At 45.3% G+C, this 20,056-nt stretch overlaps 1 protein-coding gene and 1 pseudogene across 1 annotated transcript in view; both read left to right on the top strand.

Annotated features, from left to right (window-relative positions):
- LOC148015470 (CBL-interacting serine/threonine-protein kinase 24-like) overlaps nt 1-19,028 on the top strand; it is a 71,227-nt gene extending 52,199 nt beyond the window's left edge. Inside the window, exons 8-14 of the mRNA XM_087665236.1 lie at nt 10,875-10,964; nt 11,258-11,380; nt 11,574-11,693; nt 11,794-11,910; nt 17,780-17,836; nt 17,926-18,000; nt 18,510-19,028. Of these exons, the coding sequence (XP_087521362.1) occupies nt 10,875-10,964; nt 11,258-11,380; nt 11,574-11,693; nt 11,794-11,910; nt 17,780-17,836; nt 17,926-18,000; nt 18,510-18,599 (672 nt within the window). The 3' untranslated portion in view covers nt 18,600-19,028. The remainder of the gene's footprint in view (nt 1-10,874; nt 10,965-11,257; nt 11,381-11,573; nt 11,694-11,793; nt 11,911-17,779; nt 17,837-17,925; nt 18,001-18,509) is intronic.
- On the top strand, nt 7,090-10,868 carry LOC148015471 (uncharacterized; annotated as a pseudogene).
- Nucleotides 19,029-20,056: the final 1,028 nt, after the last annotated feature.

Consider the following 20,056-nt stretch of genomic DNA (forward strand, 5'->3'; position numbering starts at 1 on the left):
CTTCCATATTCATCTCAAAGTGGCTCAGACAATTATGTTGCCAATGCTCACATATTTCTTGCCATTGCTGCCTTGGACTACTACTACTTTGAATGCTCTCACTCAGCACATTCGTTTCATGTTATGGAAGAAGGATTCCTTGCAGACAGGCATTTCATGGATTTCTTGGTCGCATACATGTACCCCCAAATGCATGGGTGGTGGGGCTATTTTGCTGGCACTTCATTGGTCTCTTTTTCGTGCCATGTGCGTGGATCATCACCCTTGGGTCATTATAGCCCGTTATTTTCTTGAGGATCACGGGCTTTTGCATGGTAATACACAAATTCGGAGCTCCTGGGGGCATGTTCTTAATGAAGACTCGCGGTTTTCTAGTCCTTCCTCATCCCTGCTTGTTCATTTGGTCTGCTCCTGGAAATTGGTTCTCCAGAAGGCGCGTTGGCATCCAGTGGAGGACCGCTTACATACTAACTCTTTTTAACTGGAGTTGTTGGCAGCCTCGCGATTACTTTCTTGGGAAGGCAAAGATGAGCTCCGACCAAAATTTAACCGCATGGCACGTTTGGGCTTCACTTCAGTTTTGCAGATGCTACCCTTGCCAGTCGTAACGTCTTGATATCCTTTCGTACAGCCAGGAGGCTTTTCAGAATCCCTCGTGGATACCGTGATTTATGGGAAGAGCTTTTGTCCGTGCTCGAGAGTAGGCAACCCTTTCCTGCCCTTGCTTTGAATTGTCCTTGGCAGGACTGGGACCTTGCGGGTCGGTTGAATTTGGAAAAGGCCTCAGCTAACCAGGTGTATCATCTTCTGATTAAAGATCATCAATGGCTGGTTACTAAAGCTAATACTGTATGGGGACTGCGGAAATCTCAGTCATGGTGGAAGACAACTGTGATGGAGGGCTGGTTGAACAAGACACCTTTCAAATGCAAGGTCTTTCTTTGGAGGGTAATGATTGGTGGTCTTCCGCTTGCTTCAGCCCTCTCCAAGCATCGAATCTCTAACGGCCATTGTTTCTTTTGCACCACTACTGTGGAATCGGCCCGTCATCGATTTATTTCGTGCCCTCTCGCGAAGAATATCTGGTCGCTCTAGTTAGCGGTCTGGCATGCAGTGGTTGGCTTCTCGCTAAGCCCTTTTGATTGGGTTTTTGTTCGACCAAAATACCGCACACCGGCACAGCCACATATGAAGATCTTGTTTCATTTTCTTAGATACTAGGGATGCTGGCACAATTAGACCACTCGGAATGCCTTTCTTTTTGATTCGGCCTTTAATGTCCCCGCACATATTGTGAGGCTTAAAGGTCTCTTGCATTGGCAGATAGATCTCCTTCGGCACTCTGGCTTACTCCCTCGGGAGGACTTACTTCCCTGGCATATGGCAATTTCCTCTGCGTCTTTGCCATGACTTTTGTAACTCTTTTGTAGTTTAGTATTGGGGTCTTTTACACATGATGGCTTAGTGTCATCGTGTATCTTGTAATCAAGTAAACTTGTATTTTTTTTCGTAATTAATACAATTACCTTTTACGGAGAGAGAGAGAGAGAGAGAGAGAGAGAGAGAGAGAGAGAGAGAGAGAGAGAGAGAGAGAGAGAGAGAGAGAGAGGAGAGAGAGGGGGGGCATCGTCATCGCCTGACTCGTCGTTGTCATCCGCCCTTACGTCGTCGTCGTTTGATCATCGCCGCTTGTAGACGCCTTCTGCTCGTCGCCTGCAGGCCCGTCGCCTGCCCTTGACGCCCTGTCCACGCCCGCTGAGTCCCTTGCCCTGCGTTCGGACGGCCCATCGCCTGCATCCCTCACCCGCCTGAGTTGCGACCTCTGCGCTTGCTTCTCGCCCCTTTGCCCTGTCAGTTAGGGTTTCGGCTGACGACGACCCCTGCCCTGCGCCCTCGACTGTCCCGCTCTGCCGTCGACTGCCAGGCCTTTGTTTCGCCTTCTGCCCCTGCACTGTTAGGGTTGTGCCTTGCCATACGGGTTCTTGGGACAGGCCGCGACTGAGGCTGACAGGTAAAGCTCCGCTTTCATCAGCTGTCCTTGCAGAGTATGCCCCTGGACAACGCCTCTGTACAGAAAAGAGGGAGAGAGAGAGAGAGACAGAGAGAGAGAGAGAGGAAGAGGCCTATGTGTCTTTGCCTCCCGCGAGTTCTTCACTCGGCCTCTGACCGACATACGTACTGATACAATATGGCTGGCCTGGATCTGGCTTTCATAGACCAAACGGTGGCAGCGCTTGGTCCGGATTCTGACACTGAGGAACCAGAGGACATGGTTCCGTGCACAGAGGAGATGCCCCCTGCTCCTGAGCTCCAGCCAGCGGGCAAACGCACCAAGCATACTTCGGCAGGGACAATGGATCACCAGGATCGTTCCTATGCTCAGGTTGCTTCTGATTCTGTGGACTCCCAGGAGGTTGATTGGGAGCACTTGCTGGAGTTTGCCAACACTTTGCTGGGTGATTATGTTCAACATAATCAGGAAGTCTTTTCGGACTCTGCAAACGGAAGATGTTTTGGAAGCCACTGTGGATCCGAAACATGTCTTGCGCTCCTTTTCAGTGTTTTATGAACGTGCTGTGATACTTTTCTTCACTGGTAGGATCCCATTGCTTTCCCGTATTCGCCAGTGGTTGCACAGTCTGCTACAAGGGGAATGCATTGAAGAGATCTTTGTTGGCCCCCGGGGTTTTTTTGAGGTGCTGTTGAAATCAGAGACACACCGTGCTACTCTCCTGTCTAAATTGCCATTGTTCGTGGATCACCGCCTGGTCCATGTGGTGCCATGGCGCCCAATGGCAGATTTTCAGCGTCTGCTGCAACGTGAATGCCCTGTGTGGGTTGAAATGGAAAACTGTCCGGCTGTTTATTGGCCACTGTTAAAAGATGCCATGGCCGTTGTGGGCACTGTTTTGGTCCCCCCCAGCCTAAGGGCCATGAATCGCAACCGCCTGTGTATGTTATGGGACACTGCTCGGAAAAGGCCTGCTTGGTTACATATTAACTGCTCTGGCATGCATCCTTTACAGTTTCGTTTGAAATGGGGCAACTTTGCAGGACATTGCTTTTCGTGTGGAAAATTGGGGCCATAAAATACATCACGGAAGCCTTTCGTCGGACTTTCTGGTGCCGTCTATGGGACAGCTAGAGGCCGAGGAGGGTATCGTATTTTTTATGGTTGTTGGCACATGGAGGCTTGGCGGTAGGGAGTTGGCTAGCCTAGATGCAGAAGGATGGAGGGTGTAAACAGTGCACACAGTAGTTTCTGGAAACTCCAAAGCACTGCCTTTGGTCGTGTGATGCGGCACAGCTCGTGTAGAGAGGAGCATGCCGCATTCTTCACCGTCTAGCACCCAGCCTTGGATGTATCTTGTGGAGAGCTTTCTGTTGGCAGGTAGTCAGCCAGGGTCGTCACCTTTTGTATGAGGTCGGGATGCAGGACACGATCTTCATCATTGAGGCTGGGTTGTGCGCAGTGGTCGGCTTGGAGGCTCTACCCATCCGCCAGGTACTGGAGCCCACAATAGACTTCTTTGAGGTACGGGAGATCATAGGGAGTCTTACTGGATGGCATATCTGGAAGGTGCGCTGTCAGGAGGTTTTTGGCGGGGAGAGACCTTCAGTATACAGGTGACTTTGGCAGAGTTCTGGATCTCCATCATTCACTCCCTCCGTGGCCGATGGGACCAGGTGCAGGGCGAGTCTCGAGCTCGTCAGGAGCTCCGTTTTCACTTCATGCGCACCTGGGTTTGCTAGGACCGGTTCTTCATGATGCAGGCAGGCAGCCCCCCCCCCCCCGCGCCCCTTATGGCTTCTTGCCCCCATCCCCCCCAGACCGCCTTGAGAGGCGTATACACATGATGTATTTATGACTTTTTTTTTTGCAAGTAAAATGTGGCTGATTATATTACTCAAAAAACTGATTACAATAGAGTGCCCATGCTCAAGAGACTAGCTGGAGCTGATGCAAAGTCACCAATACATCATGTATACAAGCCTCTCAGGGCGGTCTAGGGGTGATGGGGGCAAGAAGCCATTTGGGGGGGGGGGGGGGGGGTATATCGCCAAATGGGGCTGCCTGCCTACATCACAAAGAACAGACTCTGGCCGCCCCAGGTACGCATGAAGTGACCACGAAGCTCCTGACGAGCCCTGGATGAGCCCTGCACCTGATCCCATCGGCCACGGAGAGAGTGGATGATGGAGGTCTAGAGCTCTACTAAAGTTGCATGTGCTGAAAGTCTCTCTCCGCCGAAAACCTCCTGGCACCGCGCCTTCCATATATGCCATCCAGTAAGGCTCCCTATGATCTCCCATACCTTTGAGCGGTTTGCTGTGGGCTCCAGTACCTGGCGGATGGGTAGAGCCTTCAGACCGACCACTGCGCACGACCCTGCCTCGATCATGAATATCGTATCCTGCATCCCGGCCTCATACAAAAGGTGACGGCCTTGGCTGACTGCCTGCCAATAGAAAGCTCCCCATGAGATATACCCAAGGCTGGGTGCTATACGTCAAAGGATACGGCATGCTCCTCTCTACACGAGTTGCGCCTCCTCACATGACCAAAGGCAGTGCTTTGGGGTTTCCAAAGGCTGCTGGTGCAGCGCTTACAGCCTCCCTCTTGCATCTGGGCAAGCCAACTTCCCATCGCCAAACCTCCATGTGCCACCAGCCATAGGAAGTACGACACCCTCCTTGGCCTCCAGCTATCCCATAGGCAGCGCCAGAAGGTCCGTCGAAAGGGCTCCATGATGCTGTGCTCCGCCCAGTGCCTGCTGCGTGATGGCACCCAGTCCATATCCTCCTGCATCAGTACATGTTTGCTAATCCTGGCAGTGTACTCTAGGAACCTGGGTGGCTTTTTGGCGACCGCAGAGGCCGGCCATAGCCACTCTCTTGGATCCCACTCCAGCTCATCAAATGGTCTGCCCTCCTAGATCCAAAGGCGCCACTCCCTGAGCTCCTTCCAAAAAACATAGGGGTCTAGGCGCCATGTCTTCCCTTGAAGACCCACCACCCGAATTCTCCTCCACGAAAGGGTGGCAATCCCCTCATCCTGTTGCCCTCTGTAAAGGGCCAGATGTCCCCCCTCCTGAACGGCGAAGAAAGTCCCCTACGGGGCGCCACCCACTCTACCTGCCACCTGAAGGGGGATGCCTGCTGGTGAAAACCTAGCTGTCCATACCTCCCCGGGCTCTATCAGCTCTCATATCGAGGGAGCAAGCCATTCTGGAGGTATTGTTGCGTCTATCTCCCTTCTCCTCAACTCCACTCCTCTTTGGCAGCCTGATACTCGCTGCAACACCTCCTCGTCCACCATCCTGTACACCTCCCACCATGTCCTGATGGTACGAGCCGGGCCGGCCTCCCACCCAGCCCACTGTATGTGGGGGCACTCATCTATGTGTGCCCCTTCCCGATCTTTGACCTGGAGGTTCCAGATCACTGGCTGACGGTCTATTTCCTCCTGGCAACCTGGGGGCCTCTGGATTAGGGCCTTACGGAGGCCCTGCCACACGGGAGTAGATTGCGAAGGAAAGGTGATCTGGGGGAGGTGATCTGGGCTGACGTGAAGATCCATCTCAGGGATGGCCACCACTCATTGCCAAGCCTCAGTTTGCAATCCTAAAGGCCCTCCTGCAATAAGACCTTCCAAGTCTGCCCGCCTGGTGTGAGACCGTGGACAACTAGCTTTCCCAAGAGAGCCATACTCTGATACTCTAGGTCTATGATCCCAAGCCCTCCCTTTGACCTATGTGGTATGATGGTCGCCCACGCCACCTTGGCCCTGGAATCCTTGGAGCCATCAGACCTAGACCAAAGGAAATTCCGCACCAGGCGCGAAGTTGCACTACGCACGATGAGGAGAAGCACCAACATGAGGTGATGTACCAGGCTGTCGCCTGGAGGACCTGGTTAACCACCAGGGCTCGACCGGCTAGTGAGAGGCGAACCATGCTCAAGTAGGTCAGTTTCCTCCGAATAGAATCTGATGTATTTATGACCTTGCACCAGCTCCAGCTAGTTTGTTGAGCATGAGAATTCCATTGTAATCAGTTTTTTTTGAGTAATATAATCAGCCACATTTTACGTGTAAAAAAAAATAAAATCAAGTTGCTTTCAGAATCTTCACATATGTATCTAGTGTGAGAATTGGATTGGTCGATTTTAGATGTAGCAATGCCCGTTTTGTCAGAACCTTCAGGTGGAGCGGGGTTGTCAATTTCTGATGAAATCCTCTTTGTCACACAATCTGGATGCAAATCAAAACCACAATCCCTGCAATGGTATACCCATCCAAATCCCTGTTCACCACAATCATCACAAAAATACAGCCCTCCTTCAATATGCACTTTCAGTTAATTTGAGGGGATGCTCATGCTGCATGGGGACAATCTCTTTGGCAAGATTTTTGCTTTTGCATTGATGCGTTCCTGCACAGTGAAAGGATATGCTTCAATTCCATACTTGTAAAGAAGCTCCATGCCCTCACTGTGCATAGTCTTTCCTTGCTTATCCAATATTATCAGAGTAGGTATGCCTTCAACTTCAAACCACTGAGTAAGTGCTTTTTTTGTTTTCGAATCACTGTATGGCACAGCAAGCCATGGCATGTCATTGAAGTAGTTGTGAAAAGATTCTTGGTCTTCATCAGATGAGATAAACACAACCCCAAATTCCTTGTTCTTTTCCTTCAACTGATTATAAATGGGTGCCAACACTGGTGTGAATCTTTGACACGGTGGGCACCAATGTGCCGAAAAGTACAATGCAACAATTTTGCCTTCTAGATCTGCAATTTTGACCTGTTCTCCATTCTTTCCAATCACATAATCCTGTTCATCATGGACTAAAAGGATTCGCAGATTCTGATTCTCCAATCTTTCCTTTGCAGCTTTATGTAGAGCATCGATCTGCTCATCATTGAAAGGGAACGCCTCTGCTCCCCATTTCTCCAACAAACGCATGCCATCCTTGGCATGCAAAGATTTCCCACAGGCTCTGTGCATGATTTAAATTGGCAAAATATCTCTGATGTCAAACCTACATTCTTCTATTGACTATCAGCATGAAGGGTCAAAACCAGAGATGACCTATGATGACTTTTGCCTTGTTCGTCTCCTTATTGGGTTAGCTGAAGCTTTAGTAGCCCATAACATGAATCTGGCACTTGTGCTACTTGCTCGACTCAAAGAGCTTCTCTCTCTTTCTGGGAGCAGCATGCAAAGAGTGCCTATTTCTGTGATGGATTCCAGCTCTGTGGATGGTGGTTCAGTCCATGAAGGCAACAACATATCTCATATTGAGGTATTGTCAGCTTTTCAAGTTCTTCATGAGATGTCTGAACAAGAGCTCCAGATGCGCTGCCAATGCCAACTATCTTGCCACAACTCCACCGCCATCCAGGGTCTTGGATGCTGCTCCTAGAGCCCCCACAGTTGCCACTGTTGCAGGCATTGGGAAGGGTCAAGACTACTTATATGGTTTCCCAAGGAGAAAACACAAATATCCCTTATCCAGGAGTTGGAAGCAGCGAACATCACAAATATCCATTCCACACAGTCTCAGTGCTTCCAGCAGCGTTCCTCCTGTTCCACAGCACTTTTTGGGTAACAATGTTGCTCGGTTTGTATCATATGGTGGTCAAATATGTCGACCTCCTGTTGTTGTGGAGAAGCCAATATTGAGAGAGGGAGAGTCCAGATATGTAGGTAGGGATGGTAACCCCATGCTTGACCAGATCTCTCAGCATCATTTCTGCATCTGTACCGCCTTCACTTGAATCTACTGCAGCTGATTGGACATCACTTGTGGGCCATCAGCTTCTGTTGCCAGCTCTCAGTCTTGGAGCTCTTTTCCAGCAGCTACAGCAACAGCACATGTTGCAACTTCACATGTACAAGTGACACAGGAGGCAAGTAATGCTAATAATTCTGCAGGTGCAATATCACAGGCACTGCAGGGACAAAAATCTTCCAGACCCGAAAGATGGCCAAATTCAAAGACTTTTAGTCAGGACAAGTCATATAGGCCCAAAGATAATAGGTACCAAAAACAGCAGTCTCTGCCTGACAACCAGCCACAACTTCAGATCAGTCAGGTTCTTGTCCCCATCTGTATGCAGGGACAAGGTTCATTGCCAGATCAGGATCATATGGTAACCTTATTATCCCAAGTTTTCATTCCTCCAAACAGTGAAAACATCACATATGCTCAGTCACAGACTGCTGGTGTCAGAGTTGAGGATTCTGATGAGGTCTATGATATGGTAAACAATGGTCAGATGCTTCCGGATGGATTACAGCCAATTATGCAGAGGGGCCACTTTCCCATACTGCTTATGCCATCAGTTATACCCAGATTGCCTGCCAGCCCACCACCACCTATAACAGTTGGTTTTGTGGAGGCCTTGCATTTTGACATACTCAATTTTGCACAGTTGACTAGGCCCTCAGCAGAAACACAGCGGCATGTGAAGGCTGCCATAGATTGTGTTCGCAAAGGTGTCAAAACGGTGTGGCCTGAAGCTGATGTAGAGGTATTTGGTTCCTTTGCACTGGCTTGTGTTTGCAGCATAGTGATGTTGATCTAGCTGTTATCAATGAACCTTGGCTGCCTTCTTCAGAGGACTTGTCTATTGCACGCATCAGCCTCACTAGTACGGGAACTTGCTTCAGCTTTAAGAGCTTATGAATGGTGTGAAATTTGCGATTGATATTACAATTGGAGGGATGAGAAATAGTGATTTCGTCTGTAGTCCAGAGACCAGAGTTATGGACACAGCAGACCAGGCTCCACGGATAGGTAATTTTATGACTCGGCATACTGGAGGTGCAGCTCGTGAGTATGTGCTGCGAAAAATGCAAGAGCTACCTGCTTTAGCTCCATTGGTATTACTCTTGAAGTCATTTTTTCATCATAGAAACCTGAGCAACGTTTACTCTGGTGGTTTGGGTTCCTTTTCGTTGACACTTCTCTTGGCCTTTTTTTTGGAGAGAGTGCCTATCTCTAGAGGTGGCCTTCCAGATGCCAACTTGAGTGATTCACTTGGTTCACCATCAGCATAATCTTCAACAGCATCTGTTTCGGTTTAGAGTCAGGGATTAACTGGGGGTTCAATGCTGGCTGCCATGTCTATACCTGTGTACCTAAAGTTCTTGGATTTGTGTGGCTGAAAAGGGAAAACTAAACAAAATATGACTAATTGGATTAAGAACCTAAGAAGCTCTGATACCACTTGTCAAAGAGAGGATTGGAGAGGGAGCAAGAGGAGAGAGAAGACTGCACAAGAGAGAGAAGAAGTGCGGAAGAGAGAAAGAGAGTGACGAGGAGAGAGACTAGAAAAGGAGAGAGAAAAGACTGAGGGAGAGAGAGGGCAGCCATGAAAGCTGAGAAAGAGAGGAGATGAAGGAGACTTGCATTATAATAATGATGGTCCAAAAATCAAGTCCTTTACACCTTTTATACTGGCTAGTGTAGCTGGTATTTTACCCTCATTATCTTACTTCCTCTCTCTTACAGGACTGCTGTCCAAACCCTAGGTATCTCTTGTCAAAGGCTCTTCATTTATTCACTCCAAACAAGTTGAATTTTTGAGGCAGCCATGGCTAGCTTAAACAATCTCTGCCAAAAGTATTCTCTATCATGAACCAATAGCTTGAATGAAAGCTTTGATAGATGCATCCAAAAGCCCTATATAACATTGTGAAATTGATGTGCCTATAAGCTGCACTAATTCTTTGTTTCTCGAAGGCGTTGAGACATAGTACACGTGACAATACTTTCCTAACATCCTCTTAGAGGCGCTATCCTTGTCTCTCAGGGGACCTACTCTCCTACTCTTGAAGTTTCCATGCCCATGCCCACACCTTAGAATGAATCCTTGAGGTCAAATACAAAGTACCAGAAAGACTCTGTAAGGGACTAGTAAGTACATCACAATCACTGGGTGAACAACCAATCTGGTGGGTTGTAATACCAGATCATATGTGACTCTAAGTGGGTGGAAGAAGGTGCCAGAGTTGCACATAAAACCATCTCCCCCCCTCATCCTCTCAGAGTCAAGTGCAGTCTCTCCAGTCTCCCCTAGAGGATATGGATAGTCTTTCCAGTCTCCCCTAGAGGATATGGATAGTCTCTCAGAGTCAAGTGCAGTCTCTCCAGTCTCCCCTAGAGGATATGGATAGTCTTTGTCTGGCTCCTAGGGAGTCTTTGCACAAGAACTATTCTATAGATCAATGTTTGCCTTCACCTTGCAGTCCAAATGAACCAAGCAATATTGCTAGCAATCAACCCATTTGTGGCACTGCCCCTTTGTCCACTCCACTTTTGGCGTGGGAATCTTGCTTGACCAGCAATGAGAAAGGAGCGGGTCCCCTGAAAATGCTTGTACCCACATGCTCGGCCTTTGTCCATGACCTAGCTATTGCCCCCCACGTCACTAGCATAGTCTTCTTATTTTTACCATGAAACTATCTTGAAAGCTCTCCTCCACACCTCCTAGGCCTTGGGGCAGTCCCATAGGCATTGCCTTTGAGCCATCTCTAGCTCTCAAATGATGATCATCCCTAAGATGTGTTTAACAGAAATTTCTTATCATTAGGATTTTATTCCCATTTCTTCTCATGTACATTATTTTTAATGCTATTAGGAGCTTTCTTGAAGAGAGAATCACTCTTATAAACCTATTTATAACGAGCATGTGGCTCCTTGGAAATGGCAATATGTCGTAGTTGTGATATGGTTTGCATTGAGAAGCTGCCAACTGACCCCAAAAAACACCACCACCACCAACAACCACCACCCCACACACAACTGATCTTGTAAGTGGAACTTTCTTTTGGCTTAAATTGCTTGTGCTGGATGGTTTGCAGGTGAATGCGGCAGAATTTTCTTGTCCTTCATGGTTCTCACCTGGTGCAAAGTCCCTCATATACAAAATGCTGGAACCAGATCCTCACAAAGTAATCTTCTATCAAAACAAAACTCTGTTACAATCATGTGCATAGCACATTAATTTTTTTTTTGTCTGATAGCAACTGATCTATTGCAAGATGCAGTATATTTGCTGTACAAAGCTTCTTGGTTTGAGAGCATTTGTTTTGTCCTCCAAACATGCTATGTTGGTTTGCACTTCAAAAGCTTCTTGGTTTAAGAGCATTTGGTTTGTACTCCAAAAGCTTCTTGGTTTAAGAGCGTGGTTTGTACTCCAAACATGGTATGTTGTTTTAATGATGCCTAAAGCTTGATCTTGCAGCGAATCAAAATTAGTGGGATTCGAAATGATGAATGGTTCAGGAAAAACTATTCTCCGACAAGACTTTATGAAGAGGAAGACATTAATTTGGATGACATTCAAGCCGTTTTTGATGATTCAGAGGTGAAAAAAGGAAGTGTATATCTTTTCAAGATCATTTCCATATTCTTGTTGGGCACTTGATTTTGCAGATAGTCAAAAATATATGATGTTGGCCTAATGTGCGATTTACAGAGGACAGAAGAAGAATAAGTTCCAGTAGAAGTCTTTTCAAGTGTTTATTCAGCTTTTGAATGATGTGATACTTGAATCTCAGGAGAGATACGTAAGTGACCAGAGGGAGTTCCATGATACCGGCCCATACACAATGAATGCTTTCGAGCTTATTACTCTTTCTCAAGGTCTCAATCTTTCAGCTTTATTTGATAGGCGTCAGGTTTGTCAACTGATTCTATAAATCTCGTGTCTATTGATCTATTAAAATCCTTCTGTGAATTGTTAATTGCCTGACTAGTCAGTTTTCTTACTCCGTCTAGGACCATGTTAAAAGACAAACCCGATATATTTCAAAGTGCCCAGCAAGAGAGATAATGGCTAGAATGGATGCTGCTGCAAAAAATATGGGTTTAAATGTCCAAACACGTGGATATAAGGTACAAACAAGCCTTCTTGATTAGCTGTGACTTAAACTGCAAAAAACTGATGCTTAAAAGCCACACCAATGGAAGTTTATTGGAGTAACATGTTGCCTTATGTGAGTGGGCGATCTTTAGAATACCTCATCAACAATTTACTTTTTGGAAAACAGCCAGTCTGTTAGCATAAGTTTATCTGTCTGAAATGGATGATAGAGTTGAGAGAGTGAAGGCTATCTGTCTGAAATGGAAAACAGCCAGTATTTTAGCAGAAGTTTAGGTTATCTGTCTGAAATGGATGATAGAGTTGAGATAGTTATTGTTTTTCTGCATTTGATTGTGAAAATAATCACATTTTTTTTGAAGAGGCATTTTAAAGCTCCTGGTATATTTGGAAATGGTTTTTGTTTGTTATCTAATGCAGAGCATGCCTTGCTTTTGGCCTAGAAAGCTCAGGGACATGTTTCATGCATAAGTTTGGATCACAGATTGTACACTGCCTCTACGTGTGCAGTGGACCTCATACCACAAGCTGGTCAGCCCTCATTTTCCTTTAGTTGCATTGTGCCAAATTACTGCAGCGAATGTTTATAGCACCATCGCCAGATCGTGCAAGTCCAACTTGCAGAACTCAGAATTGTCTACTTGGTGGAAGCAAACTTTCATGAAGTTTGGAGTTCCAAAGTACCACTCAAACAAAGACTATTTTAAATTTGTTCCTAAGATCAGGCTTTTCAGCAGTCTATTAGACATAGGTAATGGTGATTAGCACAAAAGTCTTCTTGCATGGTCTTCCTTTGCAATTGGCTGCTTGATTTTGTTCCCGCACTTTCTAATCTGTATCCCCCCATAATGCTAGCTGTTAGACGACTCTAGTGTGAGCCAGGAGTATCTCTGTCTCGGCAAGGTCTAGAGCCTATGCAGGAAAGTCACTGTTTGGAAGAGGTTTTCTGCCACCATGGATGGTGCTCCAATCTTTGCTCTCATAATCTCATGTGGTACAGAGGGCTTACTCCGAATCATCCATGAAATCATCAGTACTAAGGGTCTCTACATCTACTCCCATCCCTCATATATCTCCTCCCTGTTGGGTAATGGCTGATCCTGTGTGGCTCTCCTCATGTGGTAGAAGCTCGTTCCCCATATGGGGGTCCCATACAAAATTGTTGGTGTGGCTGAAGTGTCGAAGAGCCAAAGCTTCGTCGGAGGCTTTTGAAACTGTATACATGTGCGATGGCTCTCCATCGAGATCTGATCCTACAGCTGCATAACCTCGTGTTAGTCTATCCTCTATCGCCCTCCTCAAAGTGTATCTTGGCCTTGAAAATGTAATCCCCAAGCAAACATATCTTTGGACCACCTCCACTATCTCCTGTCGATATGTCGAATGAGGTATTGATTGCTGAATCCACTACGGAGAAGTATTAAATACCATAACCTTGGTTTTCCCAAGGTTCACTATGAGATCTCTGTTTTGATAGAAGGCTTGTAGTGGATCTTAGTGGCTTTGCAATCCCTCCAGTGTGCTGGAGATGAGGACTATGTCATTTGCATACAATAATATGGGTATCAATATCCCTCCCAGATAAGCTTCCTCCCCTCCAAGTCTATCAATGTGATGTGATATCTCATCAATATAAAGGCCAAATAGAGTAGGTTAGAGTGGACATCCCTGTTTCACTCCAATGGTGCCAGTGATCTCCTCTGATAGCCCTCGTGGTGCACGTACTCGTCCTGTAACAGACTCATATGGTGCTAAGATCCCCCATCTCATCTCCATCGGGATCTGGAGCTCTTGTAGACTCTGCACGAGCCTGGCATGTGATACTATGTCAAAGGCCTTACGAAAATCACAGAGTAGCAATATACCTGCCTCCCCTATGCCCTACTTCTCCTCGATGATGGCTTGGAGTGTGAGGATATGATCAAGAGTGGAGTATCCCCTCCTAAATCTTGTCTGTCCACATGCCTGATGTTGGTGCTTCTCTACCCATTTACTCAACCCATGCTCTAGTATCGATTTGGTGGGCAGTAGAAGAGATCTCTGCTTTAAACTCTAAATTTTTGCAAAAATTAGGGTTTAGCAAGCAACTCAGGACCCGTGTCAACAAGATAAGGCATCATACACTGAAATCAACACTTGCACTTTATTGTATTGTCAGGGATTTAAGATACCAGACCATCCATTGTGGATTGGAGTAGCATTTGGCTAGTTGGTGGTTCCATTTGTGCAAGTCTTGGTTGAAAATCAAGGGGCAATCGGCCCAAATTGCTTGGTAATTATTTGTATAGTAAGGGTTTTTTGGATTAGCCAAGGAGATCAGAGAATCTTGGCTTGTAATTGATCCATTGGCAATTAAATTTAAATAAATACCAAAAGGAGCACCAGTTTTGGGATCAACAGGGTGTCTATTGTCCTAAATTGTTAAGGTAATGTGTGCATTTTAGTTTATACTGAATTATTAATTTTTGTAATTAAGTGGCTAATCAGGTTTTACCACCCTATGTGAGAAGGAAGGCTAGTTTTATGGTTCCATTGCTGGGATACCACTCAATCCTTTGATTTGGTGGATCTGAGGCACCTGATTGCAAGCGAAAGCTTTGTGCTAGTGCTGATTTTTGCTCTTAGCTGAGAAATTACAGCAATATGTCTTCATACAGTGAGATGGAATCAAGCAGTGATCATGTCTCTCAATATAGAATTCACATGGAAAAGAAGGAAATGCAATGCTAGATCTTGGACAAGGCTTAGATGATGGATAGCAAGCTGAAAATGTTGTTGTTGGGCAAGATGTAGGGCCTTCAAGGCATAATAATGCTGATGACCAGTAAAGTGAAGAGGAATTTGATGACCGGTTTAAGAATCGGATGAGGATAGCAACAAATCTCTTTCCTGAATTGGCAAAGGATCCTCAATTTATCCGATTTTTGAATATTCCGAAGAAGGACAGCAAGGGCAAGAAGAAGAAGTCATCTTCTATACCTTCAGGACAGCAAGGTACATGAAGGTAATGCCAAAGCCTTCACTTAAAGCTCCCAAAGATACTAATGAAGAAAAATAGTCGGTACCTACAAGGCAAGGGATGCAAATGCAAGGTCATCATGGAAGTGTCAATCCAATGGGTTTCTAGCAATAGTTATGGATTGTTTCTTAGTATTATCTGATGTTTATGGTGGCTAGAAATTTTCAGTAAGGTTTGGGGCATATGGCATGGTTAGGCAACAGTGGCCAATGTTGTGACTATGATGCCTTATGGAAATTCCAATGCAGTATGCTTTTCCTTTGGCACAATGCAATGCAATCGAGGACGATTGTAGGGATTTTAAGGGGGAGGTCTATCACGGGGACGTGAAATTTGGAAATACTATAATCATGTCGATAACATTTGATTAAGATATTATTCAAATGTTCAAGATTGTTTAGCACATGTGATGCACATGGCGGTTATTTCATGGTAACAGGCTGAAAACCCCGAGGAGATAGTGGGTGTCAAAGACAAAAGTTGTCATAAGTTATGCCAATTGGGTTTTGGTGGTCCGTTGGTGTTAGTTTTGACCCTAGAACAGTTGTATGGCTAATAAGTGTTAGTGGTGATATTAGAGACTAGCATTTAATATAATTAATTAATGCCAGTCTAAGCATCAATAGAGGCTGGGGACAACTCCAGGTTGCAAATGGCCTAGCCAATTTGATTATGGATGGGTACATCTAATTTCGGGCAGCAAGGTCAGAATGGTTGAAATTAATTTTCAAGATTATTTATTTCTGAAAATGAATTAAATCTCATCTTCTTCAACCCCTTCTTAAGAGATCTCAGCATTTCTCTGATATTATGAGCAGATCTCAATCAAATTTGGTGGACATCAGAGGGATCTATGCTGTAAACCCTAAATTTTTGTGCAGAAATTAGGATTTAGCAGCCACATTAGGACCCGCGCCAACAAGATAAGGCATCATACATTGAAATCAGCACCTGCAATTTGTTTTATTGTCAGGGATTTTAGATGCCAGGCCATCCATTGTGAATTGGGGCAGCATTTGGCTTGTTGGTGGTTCCATTTGTGTAAGTCCTGGGTGAAAATCAAGGGGCAATGGCCCAAATTGCTTGTTGATTGTTTGTATAGCAAGGGGCTTTTGGATTAGCCAAGGAGATCGGAGAATCTCAGCTTGTAATTGATCCATTGGCAATTGAAGTCAAAGAAATACCAAAAGGGGTGCCAGTTTTGGGGCCAACAGGGTGTTATTGTTCAAGATTGTCAAGGTAATGTGTGCCTTTCAGGTTATGCTCAATTATTAATTGCTGTAATTAAGTGCTTGATCAGGTTTTACCACCCTATCCGAGGAAGGCTGGTTTCACTATCAACTTCAAGGCAGGTCTAGATAGCCCAAAACACTATTGTTGTTTGCTGGTTGATGTGGCAGGCTGCGTTTGGTCACTGGTGGCAGTGATGGCACCAGGTTCTCGTTGCAGCAAAATGCAGCAGTTGGCAGCTCTAAGGGCAGCGATCAGCAGCACGATCAGTATGGGAAGTAGTGTTAGCATCTGAGGCAGGAAAATGCAGCAGATAGAGAGTCAAGACCTCTGATGCAGTATAGAAGCAGACTGCACATTGATGTGGGTAGCATCAGGTCATTGCAGTTGGGGTACACACGAAGGCAGCAGCAGCAGTTGCCTCTACTCTGGAGCGTGTCAGGAAGAAATATTTTGAAATGCAGGCACTTCTAAGCAATGCATGGTGGATTTACAGGCTGAAAATAGCAAAACTTTGAAAAAGAAGGGGCTGACATCGAAGGGATACCTCATCACTTTGCCTTCCTTTCTGTTGCTTGCTGCTTCCTCTCTTGAGCCCCCTCTTGAATGGCTGAAGAATGAAACAAAAAGATTAAATTGTTGTGTTCTTCACAAGAAGAAAAAGAAGAAATGTTACCTTTGGGGTTGTGGCTCGAGTGTTTGAACAAAGCAGTCAGTTTTTTTAGGTGATGATCATCATTGAGCACTTAGGTCCTTAGCGACTAGCCTTTCTTCTGTCAGTGGCTTGCTGGGCTCTTTTGGCCCCCACTTAGGACACAACCCACCAATGAAGAGACAAAATGGGCATGACATTGGTGGTAGTAGGCTGCAATGAAGTAACCAGCTAAGCATAACGGCATATGGAGCTCACAGTACATCTATTTATGGTCACATTGGTGGTAGTAGGCTGCAATGAAGTAACCAGTTAAGCATAACAGCATATGGAGTTCACAGTACATGTGTCTATGGTCACAATTTCAAATCCCTTTTTCTGCCTCCATGGTGCATGATTCTAGCACCATATGAAACATTGCTCTTTATGAGAAATGTTCATAGAAAGCTCTTTGTGTATAATTAACCATTCTTTAAGCAACTTTTCATGTACCATCACGTCTCTTGAAGGAACTTTTTCTTGGAGATAAACTGATCTTTCTTAGGAAAACTAACTTATATAAACTGATCTTTCTTAAGAAAACTAACTTATAACATCCTTACAATGAACACAGTTAGTCGTATATCCTTGATGTTCCATTTATTATGTGTGTCTAATTAGCCATTCTGTAAGTGACTCTTCACGTACCATCATTGTTTCCTGAATGAAACTCTCCTGGAGACAAACTTTTCAGATTACTTGCCTATTTGAACATGGGGTGGGCTGGTTGTAATGCATTATTTTTCTGTAAGATGGGCATGTCTGATTTCATAGAGTAAGTAAAACCACAGTACATATTGGGAATCATGGCAGTGACTAAATTGTGGAAATTTTTACAAGTTTAATGTGGTTCAATTCTTCATAGAAAGTAGTACCCCATGCGGATTGTTGCTGTATGGCATTTTCTGAATTGTGTAGTTTTTTTCTCCTTTTGGACAAATAGATGCGGTTGGAAGGACCATTTACAGGGAGGGCAGGCGACCTTGCAGTTGCTGTGGAGGTATGTATCTTGTTTGGTTTCCTGGCCTCTTTTCTAGGCGTGAGGTGGGTGTGTGGGGTTTTGGGCTCAGTGTTACTTATTTTTTCTAGGTTTTTGAGGTGGCTCCCTCTCTGTACCTTGTGGAAGTGCGGAAGGCAGCTGGTGATACACTCGAATATCACAAGGTAAGATTTATTATATGTATCATGGCTCAAGAAAATGGGCCTACATTTCTGTTCCTGGCATGTGGCCATACGATATGGTCAGGCTAAACGTGCTTTCTGTTTAAGAAGGGGAAAAAGTAGTTCAATCCTGTCTGGTGTCTTGCAGTATCCCCTATCTCTGCATCAGCAGGAACTTGGTGAATGATGTCTAGGCTCTTTTGGCAAGCAAATAGACCATGAGAAATGTGATCCTCATGGAGTAACTGTGTGCTTGGTGTGTTAAAACACTATTATCTCCAATTTTTTACAAATATGTGTGCTGTTTTTGTGTGTTTGGTCCATTGCTTTTCACCATAAATGAGTCTATAGTGAGAGACTTTCTTCATAGTGTTGCCTGTGTATGTATGGTGAAACCTAATGTTGAAGCCAGGATGACTTGTAAAGTGTTATTAGTGATGCGTGAAGTTGACTGACTCATGTTGAGAATTTAGAACTACTCCTTGGCCCTAACTCTGCACATATTTTTACAGTTCTACAAGACCTTCTGTCGACACTTGGAGGGTGTCATCTGGAAGTCCGTTGAGGAGGCAAACCATTCTGATATTGCAAGTGATGGTTAGGTACTGTATTTATTCATGTGCATAGAATTACATTCACAATCTTGTATGGTAGCCGCCGCCCACCCTGCGCGCGCCCCCCCCCCCCCCCCCCAACCAAACCGATTTTATCTGTGCCTTGTGGGGGGTAAAGAAATAAAGAGCTGTTGTCTGCTAGCATAGATACCACCAGATATAATATGTATATGAATCTTGGCGCACCTCCAGCATTGTGGAGTTTGTAGTTCAGATATACCAATTTTATACAGTCCAGGTGCAATCTCATTAAGTAGAATCTGAAGTTGATGCTATGTAATTATAGTCAACAACTGTCAGTTATTCATTTCTGCATGGATGCTTCTAGGGGAAGACCTCAAGGGAAAATACAGAGTCTGTACTTTCATGATCTTCAAGATGTAGTTTTAGCAAACTTCAACTAATCAAGTTATGGCAGCTGTTGGAGTGTTTGTGTGATTGGGGCTCTTGTCCCTAGAACACTCAGGTGAACCCTCCTTGGTGGGTGGCCTGACAGGGGATCCCAATTGCGATCAAGCTCTGCCGTCTGCTTGGCTCGCGGATTATCCTTGGTGTCCCTATGAGACGCCTACTTTGTTTCATGGCTAATATTTGAAGGGGAGGCACCCTGCCTCCCCTCTTTGTGGACATTTTGGTGTGTGGGTCTAATGGAAAAGAAAGTTGTAGCATTGGTTGAGCTATCAAGGTGGTTGGGTTTTTTTTTTCTTCTTCTTTTTCTTTTTTTGGGTGTGTGTGTGTGGGGGGGGGGGGGGGGGGGTTTGTTGTTGGGGGCTTTTCTCATGATGGTACTCGATAGCAGGAAACTCTTCTGGTTTGAGACATGGGCATCGTGCTTTAATGAATGATTGGGGTTGTTGACAAATATGTTTCCATGAAAGGTCCCCAGATTCTGCTCCCAATTTCTTTGGCCAGAGGTGTAATCTCAACCTAACTTTGCCCAATGGACGTCGGTCTTTGGAGTGTGCACCCTAGTGGGCATCTTTTGATGTAATGCATGTGCTATACATTGTTGTTATTCTAGCACAGCTTGTTTGAGTCTATCATTTTGCATTTTGACTCTTATTATTGTGGAAGAGGCATCATGATGTATCCAAGTGTTTTCACAGCTTCTATGTCATGGACAATGCTCTTTTGTACAAAAGTTATGTTTGGAGAAGCAGAACCCAACGTGCGTTGTGCACTTGTTCTTGAAACTAAGTATTAGCATGCAGAGGAGCTATTACAAAGCAATAGTCTTGTTCCGACAAACATTACATATAAGAGAATCATGATGTGCAAAGAGCGTTTTGGCCTACCAGTGAATGCTCAAACGTGTAGAAAACCACCTAAGAAGCCAGAAGGTTAACATCAGAAAGAGAAATCATGACAGGTGAGCAGGTGTAGAATGGGTGTCTACATACATAGAGTTGCTACTTCTTGAAGAACATGACCACTTGAGACCATTG

The sequence above is a fragment of the Lygodium microphyllum genome, chromosome 24 (genome assembly GCF_053477565.2).
Source record: "Lygodium microphyllum isolate KBCC chromosome 24, Lygodium_microphyllum_v1.1.10, whole genome shotgun sequence".
Taxonomy (NCBI): domain Eukaryota; kingdom Viridiplantae; phylum Streptophyta; class Polypodiopsida; order Schizaeales; family Lygodiaceae; genus Lygodium; species Lygodium microphyllum.